A 10,227-nucleotide genomic window follows, 5' to 3' on the forward strand; every position below is an offset into this window, starting at 1 on the left:
AACTTATCTTTCAGCAGACAATCTTGTAAAATCTGTATTGATCTTCTTTATCAATATATATTTTAAATTTGAAAATTGTGTTTGTATTCATCCCCCCCCCCTTTACAAACTGTTCAGTATTCTTGTAGACCCTTTGGGACCAACACATGGACATACTTTCCCCCTCCGTACTCCCCCATTTAGATTGTTATGTATAATACAACAAAATTGGATTTATAGGACACCCCCAATCTCTAAACGTTCCGATACACCGCTTTATAGGTTCCAATTTATAGGGACCAAAATATAAGGTAATCTATCTAAAGGTGTTGTAATAAGTTTATATGGCGCTTTTGGGCGTCTAAACAAGTTTTTAGGACATTTTTAATACAAAATGTCGCATTAGCAACTTTATAAAACACTTTTGAGAAAGTGTCCTATAAACTCAATTTTTTATAGGACATTTGTTTTTATAGAACATTTTTTAAATAGGGTCCCATAAAATTGTTAATGGGACTCTATATTAAAAGTGTCCTAAAAAAACTTATTATGACATCAAAAAACGTCATATAAACTTATTACAACGCTTTAGATAGGACGCTTTATTTTTTTGGTCCTATAAATTAGGTCTTATAATGAGGTTTATTAGGACGCTTAGAATTTGGGAGTGTCCTATAAACCCGACTTTGTTGTAGTGGTACCCCTCAGACATTTGTATGAATTTAGTATTTTGATATATATATATATATATATATATATATATATAAATTGGTTATTTTTAATTTGTTGGCAATTTTGGTTTGATATTTTGAATTTATGGGAAGATTTTGTATTAAATGTACAAGAAATGCCGTAGATTAATTTAATTTTTTTCTAAAATTACCGAAAATCAACGACGAAAATCAGTCATTAAGAGTTAGTAGGGTTGTTGCTAATCCGTCTCTAAAAAGCCTTAGCTAATCCTAGTTGTCGCTTATCTGTCGCTAAAAGTCCATCCCTAATGTGTCGGTAAAAGTCCATCCCTAATATGTCGGTAAAAGTCCATCCCTAATACCGTTGATCGTAGCAGTCGCTAAATTTTGTTGTTGATCCGTCAGTAATGACATCACCCACCACTACTTGGTAGACAAACTATTAACGACATATCAACAATGGAATTGAGCATTTCCATCAGATTAGCGACAACAGGTTTAATCGATGATAGGGTCCGATTTTGTAATACTCTCAATTCATATATAACGTTCAAATGAATCTTATGCACATATCACTATAACAAAACTGACTTTAATGGATGCTTAAAATGTAGAAGCATCATAAAAATTATTTTATTGGACTTATAAGTTTATAAAACCAAACCAAAAAGTGTCATCTCTAAAAATGTTACAAAATATTTATAGAATGTTTTTAGGCGTTTTAACAACTTTTTAGAACGCGTTTAAAATAAAGTGTCAGTGTTAATTTTTTTTTTATATAACACTAGTTGAAAAAGTGTTTCAAACACAAGTATCCATTAAAAAGATGGGTTTATAGAACATAATAAAATAGATAGTAGGACATTTATTTTAAAGGCGGCCAATAAAACCAATTCTATGGTAGTGTATATCATATTAAATTTCCGAAAGTTATTTTGGTTTGATACGCCATGTAATCCCTTCAATCTGATCGTATCTAGGAAATAAATTTGGTAGAATATGTATTGCTCGTAATGGGAATAATTGATTTAACGTGACGAACTAAATGCAACATTTCAAACCAAAAACAGTTATGGAATACATTCATCTAAAAAAATCTAACATGATTAATTGCCACTCGTAATTCAACTCAAGCACGAAATAGAAATTATTTGACCATAAATTATGCCAAAAACATAATTAATTAATTAAGCAACGACTTCAATAAGTGTTGTCTCGTAGTCATTTGGTGCCACAAATCCATGAAGATTCATAACTGTTGCTGCAACATTAGCAAGTCCACCATTTGGTACGTCCTTCCGGAACTTCACTCCTCCAGCTAACCCTGGACCTCCGACTGCAACCGGCACCTAATGTCCAACCCCGATCCCCATTAGATTACTCCTCAAAATAAAAATTATAACTAATGAAGGTGAGTCGTATTCAGGGCCGGCCCTGGCCTCTTGCAGCCTGCGCAGATCGCACATGGCATCAAAGCCTAAAAGGGCATCAGGTTGTCATCTATTACTAGTTTTGAGTTTACTAATTTGAGAATTGGATAACTGGGATTTAATAATAAAAACATACCCAACGCTCGGTAATGATGGATACTGAATACGCATCGTCAACGGGTGAACGCCCAACATTTCAACAACTCAAGCCCATTTCTATTGTTCTACAAAGTTTGACTATTCCGGCTTTCAAGAGTATGGCGTTCTGTTTCCAGCCGATTAACGGTCATGAAGCTAGATTCAAGAAATCCAAGATGGAAATCCCGAGTGGTCGATTTCTATTGTTGATTGAACTTGTTGAGTTTCAGTGTTAGTCGTATTATGATTTATGAATCTTTAATTTTATTTTTTGTAAAAAAATTCTAGATTTCTAATTGATTATTATAAGTTGTGTGATGCTTGGTCGTGTATTTTATCCAAACGCAGGTTTATTATAATTAATAAAAATGAGCATGTGGATGAGCCAACTACCTTGACTAGGTTCCAAACCATTTAAAAAATCGTATGTTTCGTCATTTCATTTGCTTAAAAACCTAGGCATGGGTGCATTTTCTAGCATTTTCGCACAGAGCATTGAAAACTCCTAGGACGGTCCTGGTCGTATTGCTTACCGGGTGAAGAGTGTGTGACGTTAGGATTTGAACTTTTCCATCTTTGCCAACAAGAGGCTCCCCTTTCTTGTCTCGTTTCACCATATCCTCGGCGTTACCATGATCTGCGGTGACTATATATATTCCGCCCACTTTCTCGACTGCGTCAAGGATAGTCTGTCACCAAAACGCACCGTATATAACGATGATAAACACAATATTTGTTTAGGTCGTTTGACTTTTTTGAACAATTTTGAGTCGAAAATACATAAAACATCAAACACCAACAAGTTTGTTACCTTAACAGCTTCATCAGCAGCCTTGCAGCCGATGATTGTAGCCTCAATATCGCCGGTATGTCCAACCATATCTCCATTTGGTATATTCACTCGTACCTAAACCACATGAAAACACTTATTAACCCTCTAACTAGTTCAGATGTTTTTGGAGTTTTGTATCACTATAACAGATCCACATTTATAAAACATCAAATTTGTGTAACGGTCCGAATATATAAACTGATCATTTCACTTATTTAAGTTTATAAGACCAAACAATTGTACGTCTTGTGTAAAAGTGTTATAATATTAAGTTTATAAGATATTTTTAGGCGTCTTAAAAAGTTTAGTTTTGTTAAGTTTTTTTACATTATATTATTTGGAAAAAGTGTCTTAAAAAACAATTGACTTATAAAAAATATATGATCATTGGACACTTAGGTAGTGTTTGGTGGTGGAGGTGGTTTTGGTTATGGTGGAGGTGGTGATGGCGACGGTAGTAGTGGTGATGGGCGGTGGTGGTTGGTGGCCTATAGTGGTAGTTGGTGGACGACAGTGGTTATAGAGGATGTGACGATGGTGGATTGTGGTGGTGGTGGCGGTTGACAACGGTGGAGGAGGTAGTTGTGGCTGATGTAGTGAAGCTAGTGGTGGTTGTGGTTAAGGTGGAGGTGAGGTGGCTATGGATGGTGGTGATCGATGGTCGACGGTGGTTGTAGAGGTTGTGGAGGAGGTTGTTGTAGTAGAGGAGTTCAAGGTGGCCAACAGTGGTAGCGGTGGTGGCAATGGATGGTGGTGGTTGGTGCCCGATGGTGGTTATAGAGGTGGCAATGGACAGTGGTGGTTGGTGGTCGACGGTGGTTGTGGAGGTCATGGAGGAGGTTGTTGCGGTATAGGAGTAGTTGGAGGTGGCTAACTGTGGTAGTGTTAGTGGTAATGGCCGGTGGTGGTCGATAGCCAATGGTTGTTGTAAGGGTGGCAATGGACGGTGGTAGTCAGTGGTCAACGGTGGTTATGGAGGTGGTGAAGGAGGTTGTTGTAGTAGAGAAGGTGTTGGAGGTGGCGAACGGTGGTAGTGGTGGTGGCTATGGACGGTGGTGGTCGACTATGGTAGAGGTGGCGATGAACAATGGTGGACGGTGGTTATGGAGGCGATGTAGGATGTTGTTGTAGTGGAAGAGGAGGTGGAGGTGGCCGTCGGTGACCGAAACTAGCGGTGATGACCATTAAAACAAATACCATATTAAGGTTATATATCAAACTAGGGTATATTAATAATAGTTTAGTTTATGTCATTCTTATCCCATCTTGTTCCACCTATTTTGGTGGAACAAGAAAAAACCTCTTTTGTCTGTGTTGTTCCACCTTGTCCCAGTTCTTATCTTTGTCCCATGTCACGCCAAACGTGAGACAATGAGTTCATGTTCTGTCTCATTCTGCGCCAAACATGGGACAGTGAGTTTTGTCTCGTCCTGTCCTATCTCATCTCGTGTACCAAATGCAACCTTAAAGTTATATAATACAATGCTTTGTTTCTCTAATATCAATTTTTTTTTTGAAACGTCTAAGAGCGTCTTATAAACTTATTGTAACAGTTTTACAGAGAATGCACATTGTTTGGTTGTATAAACTTAAGTCCAACAAAACAATATATATATTAGGATGGTTACACATTTTTTAGGACCTATAAACCCAATTTTGTTATCTTCAAGGGTTCTTTTGTAAAGTGATCTAATGGAATTCTACGTATTCTGAAAGCTCTTAGGGTGCGTTTGGTTTGCAGGAATGTTTCTGAGGGATTTGGATTTGCAGGAAGGATTTGGATTTGGAGGGATTTGGATTGGATTGGATTTAAAATCAAATAACAAATAACACCCTAATCACAATGTTGGGCCAAACTACCAATTGTTATCCTAACAGAGTCAAGATCTTGTCTTTCTACTTAATCAAGTGTAAAATAGGGAAACTCATAACAAAGGATAATCAAGAACGCTGGAAATTAGGTTAACATAAATTAGTTTCATGCTGAGTGATGAGAAGGGGCGAAGAGGAAGAGAGGGAAATCTTTACCTGCTGAGTGATGAGAGAAGGCGGGGAAGAGGAGGAGAGAGCACCGTCGAGAGCGGGACGACAAGGAGGAGAGATTACCGGTGAGGAAGAGAGAGCTCCGACAGGTTAGGGCGGCAGGAAGCGAGAGGACAGGAAGGGAAGTGAGGCGAAGGGAAAGGAAGCGGGATCTGTTAAGCAAGGAGAAGGGGTGGAAGCGATTTTATTGGATTTGGATTTTAAATCCAGCACTTTTGCAAAGGATTTCTAAATGCCATGTTTAAGGGATTTTAATAAAATCCCGGGATTTCAAATCCTGACAATATGGCAAATCAAACACACAGGATTGGAATGAATTTTAAATCTAAATCCCCCCAATTCCTTTGCATTCCTGCAAACCAAACGCACCCTTACTCTTTTTGTTCCAATAAAAGGATAAAATGGTTTACCTGATCGAATTTCCCGCTAAGGATGGCATCACGGGCTTTCTCACCGATCTCAAGAGACTTCATCTTTGGTTTGACATTGAAGGTGATTCCGCTATCACTCGGAATTTCCACATATTCTTCCTTCTCAGAATTAAAACATCCAGATCGGTTTCCATTCCAAAAAAATGTTACATGACCGAACTTCACGGTTTCACTGTTGTACAAAAACAAGAACACATAACAAGTAGTATTCATAATAAATGAGAAAATCTATAGCTACCATAAAACCTACCGCTGTTTAATGCATAGGGGCATGTTCATATTTGAAACTCAAATATTTTTAGGACCCTGAAAACCGATTATTCTTGAATTATTCATTATGAATATTATGATCATCATTTCATTATCTTTAGGAATATTTATCGTAAATAGTTTGATTCTTATGGTTCTTAAAAGATGTATGCGGTGTCCTAATAGACTACTTTATAGGACTTATAGGACCACACACTCGTGTATAATGTCTAAAAGCAACAAGTTCGGGTTTTATAGGAGGCCAAAAATGTTTGAGTGTCCAAATAGACTACTTTATGAGACTACAAAAGCAACAAGTTCGGGAATTATAGGATACCAAAAATGTCTGAATCTCCAAATAGACTACTTTATAGGATATAAGTTTACACGACTATAAACTTGTGTGTATTATCTAAGAATTCTATAATAAGTTTATAGGACGCTTTTGAACGTTTTAACAAGTTTTTAGGGTGTTTTTCGACGTTTAACAAGTTTTTTTTGACACTTTTGAAACTAAAGTGTCCTATAAACTTTTTTATATGTCACCATTTGAAAAAGGGTTTTATAAATAAATGTCCTACCATATGACAGTTCTCAAAAGTATGTCATAAAAATGCTAATGGAAGAACACTTTCTTTCAAAAGTGTCATAAAAAGTTTGATAAGACGTCTAAAACGACATATAAACTTATTACAAAACTCGCATACAAGTGTTTGATCTTATAAATAAGTCTTCTAAGTCATCTATTAGGACAATTAAATACATTTGGTGTCCTATAAATTCGATTTTGTTGCAGTGATTACTCTAAGTAATTTCTGCCCCAATGCATATTCTCTATATTTAGCAAAGAAAAATGCAGGATGAATTTGGTGGTTTTCTTAGACTTATTCGCTACGAAAACAAACACAAGAAGGAATAATTCACCTGCAGGCGAAGGTGCGAATACCATTATTCACTAGATATTCACCAGAAGTCCTCTCTATCAATGGAGGAGATACAAGATAATGACTTGGAAGTTTCAACTCCCCATCATACTGAAGCATTCCCGCATATCGAATTTTGGGCATTCGGACTCTATCAAACTTATCAAATTTCTCATTTTCGAGAGCTTGGGCAAGCATTGTCATACGGTCCGCTCGGAAGTTGAATGTGACAACAGCATCACCATCCACAATTGGACCAACAGCCTTCCCACCATCATCAACGATCACAAATGGTGGTAGATACTGGTCGTTAGCATTCGGAGCTTCCCTCAGTTTCTTGATGGCCTCAACGGCATTCTTGAATTTATTCGATGCTTCGCCAAGAACCTGAGCATCCCAGCCACGCTTTACGACTTGCCAATCATTCTGCCAAAACCAAACGCCATGATCGAGTCAAATTCATATTCAGTTGGTGTCACAGAAACCGACACAAAAAGTAAACGTCATGTTAGTCTTTTTATCGTGTCATATATTTGAAACACTAATAGAACATTTTTTTCAAAAGTGACTTATGAAAAGGTTAATATGACGATTTAGTTTTTATGTTCCTATTAAATTCTCCAATTTCGTCGATAAAACTTGGTAGGTAGTCTAAATTCGTAAAACAACTCATTGTAATGTGGGCATGAGTTTTTGGTCCTATATACTTTTAAAGTGAAAGACGGATTTTGTTGCAGTGTCATCAAGCATGTTTTTGAACACTTTACCTCATAACGATCCATTGTGACATACATTCGCCCTCCACCTGAAGCAATTTTTGCATCAATGCCTTTACCACGCAGCTCCGAGAGGTCCTTTTCAAGCGTTTCAGCATGGGTAACACTTGAACCGTCCAAAACATCCCGACCATCAGTAAGCACGTGGATTCGTATCTTCTTGGCACCATGTTCGCTAGCCCCTTTTAGCAACAACTGAATTCAATAATATACAAATCAAAAAAGATCAAATGAATATCGAATAAATGACCAATCAATTACAATGTTTCAACCATAAATACCTGTAACTGATTACAATGTTTCAACCATAAATACCTGTAACTGATCAAGGCGCGAGTGAACACCCCCATCGCTCATTAATCCGATGAGGTGCAAGGTGTTATTAGCAAAACATTGCTTAATGTAATTGAAGCCTTCATCATCGAATATTTTTCCCGAAGAAAGCGCAAGATCAACAAGTTTTGCCCTAAATAAGTAAATATATATGATGAATGGTCAAAAAGAAACCATAAGAATTGTGGCTTACTGGTTAAGCCCCGAAAATCTAGTGGAATATCCATTATAACCACCGAATACGAACTAATATCTTATAGTTATAATTTGTCCGGATTAATTTGGAGATAGCTTTTGTAACATCCTTTAAAAAAGAGAGAAAAAGGAGTTGGAAAAGAAATTGAAGGAGATGCATAAAAAAGATTTTACCCTTGAGCATAGATTCTGCCAGCACCAAGGGCATTATGTCCAACTTCACTGTTTCCCATGTCATCATCAGTAGGAAGCCCAACAGCAGTTCCATGAGCCTTCAACAGTCTCCATTTATCTGGGGCACTCTATATCATAAAGATAATATAGTTTAAGTTTATTCAATTCTGTTAGTTAGTACTACAGTATATTCTACATTCTTCAAAAGATTGGCCTCTGTTATGTGTCTTTGTGAGAATGATATAACAAACCGTGTAATCATGATTTGTCTGAATGGATACACCTTGGATATGATATTGGTCAAATGTTTTTTTCTTTTTGATTGTTTTAAAAAAATAATTTGGATTTTTGGTGGATAACCTTTGTATTTTTTAATATCCGAGCACTATCAATTAAACGGGTGCACAGCCCCCAGGATCTGCCTTTGATCATAACAAACCTCAACTCTATGTTGTGATCTGTATTATTTGTACGTAATAAAAGATTAGAAAATTTCTCTTTACATTGTTAGGTTCCCCTTGCTCGATGCAATTTTCCTCCATTTTTCTGTCCTTTTCCTCTGTGCATGTGCATGTGCAAGTGTCATGTTCATCTCTCTCTCTTTCTCTATATATACATGGACTCATTCAAAAAAGAACTGATTAGTTTATGGTAACCGTAAGATCCAATCTCAACCACAAATCAATACATAAATAAATAAATTTATAATTTTACTAATTTTGAATTAAAATTTTAATGTAAGGATATTTTAGGTATTTTCCCTCCGTCCCCAGTCCTCCGGCCTCCGACCACCATCCTCCGTCCTCCGTCCTCCGTCCTCCGGTGATACTATCGTGATACCTAAAATTATTGACTCTGTTAAACAAAAGACACAGTGTGATACTCAAGCACATATAAGATGCATTGTGAAACCACTGTGTTACATCTCCGATCAACCACACAAACGACCTCAGTGTGATACCCAAACACATATAAGATGCATTGTGATACCTTAGGACGGTGGCCGGAGGACGGAGAGAGAAGAAAGGAGAGATGAGAGTTTTAAAATACCTAAAATGTCATTGTATAAAAAAAATTTAACTCAAAATTATAAATTTACTAATTTTTCTATTGATTTGTGGTTGAGATTGGACCTCACGGTTACCACAAACTAATTAGTTTTTATTTGATTAGGCCTCTATATATATATATACACACACACATATAGGGTTGAGTTTCGATGAGAAGCGGAATTTTCAACCTATGCATCGAGATGAGATGCATTGAGATGCACCATATCAATCCCGTATTTTAAATGGGTTTGAGATTAAAAGTGATTAAGAGTCAAGATTTTTTTTTACGCTTCTTTCCTTAACTCTCTTAATCTCACATGATCTTTCATGTATACACCTTAACTCTCTTATTCTCACACTCTCTTACATATATGGGCCTGAAAATAAAGATCACAACAAATGGGGCCAAATCTTCATACCTATTTATGATCAGATAGACGAAACTCGCAAAATCTCATTCTTTTTGCCACATTGGTGTACATGATACGCTCTCCAAGTCGTTATAATCATTGTTAGGGTTTCATTCTTTAATACGATCTTCCTCCATTTTCGATAGATATATATATATATATATATATATATATATATATAGGGGTAAGATCAAATGTTAACCAAAGTTTTTGTGTTAACTTTGTTAACCGATCTTGGCCATTCAATCTTTCAATAAACGGTTGTGATTAATCATGATAAAAACTTATTTTTTTAAATTTAAAATTGTATAAAGATAAATGAACAATGTTGAAAAAGGTATTTAAGTAAAAAAAATGTATGTAACTCCCATATCATTAATTAATTGGGAGTTACAAAATCAAAAATTCTATGATTTTTTTTGTTAATGTAAGAAACATATGAACACAATTATATATATATGAATCATTGTGTCAAATACGAACAAAAATTTGACATATATATATGAACTTGGACTGCATAACATTTATGAACACAATATGAACATAATAAGAATAACTGTTATACGAAAG

The 10,227-nt window shown here is 36.1% G+C and overlaps 1 protein-coding gene across 1 annotated transcript in view; it reads right to left on the reverse strand.

The window, feature by feature from the left end:
• Positions 1 to 1,858: 1,858 nt before the first annotated feature.
• LOC112507768 (2,3-bisphosphoglycerate-independent phosphoglycerate mutase-like) overlaps positions 1,859 to 10,227 on the reverse strand; it is an 11,885-nt gene continuing 3,516 nt past the window's right edge. The window contains exons 2-9 of the mRNA XM_025112469.1: positions 8,196 to 8,323; positions 7,809 to 7,959; positions 7,485 to 7,688; positions 6,719 to 7,143; positions 5,525 to 5,717; positions 3,051 to 3,146; positions 2,773 to 2,928; positions 1,859 to 2,020 (exon numbers count right to left, since the gene is read on the reverse strand). Coding sequence (XP_024968237.1) covers positions 1,859 to 2,020; positions 2,773 to 2,928; positions 3,051 to 3,146; positions 5,525 to 5,717; positions 6,719 to 7,143; positions 7,485 to 7,688; positions 7,809 to 7,959; positions 8,196 to 8,323 — 1,515 coding nt within the window. The remainder of the gene's footprint in view (positions 2,021 to 2,772; positions 2,929 to 3,050; positions 3,147 to 5,524; positions 5,718 to 6,718; positions 7,144 to 7,484; positions 7,689 to 7,808; positions 7,960 to 8,195; positions 8,324 to 10,227) is intronic.

Source organism: Cynara cardunculus (genome assembly GCF_001531365.2).
Source record: "Cynara cardunculus var. scolymus isolate 2C chromosome LG 2, CcrdV1, whole genome shotgun sequence".
In the NCBI taxonomy this organism is placed as follows: domain Eukaryota; kingdom Viridiplantae; phylum Streptophyta; class Magnoliopsida; order Asterales; family Asteraceae; genus Cynara; species Cynara cardunculus.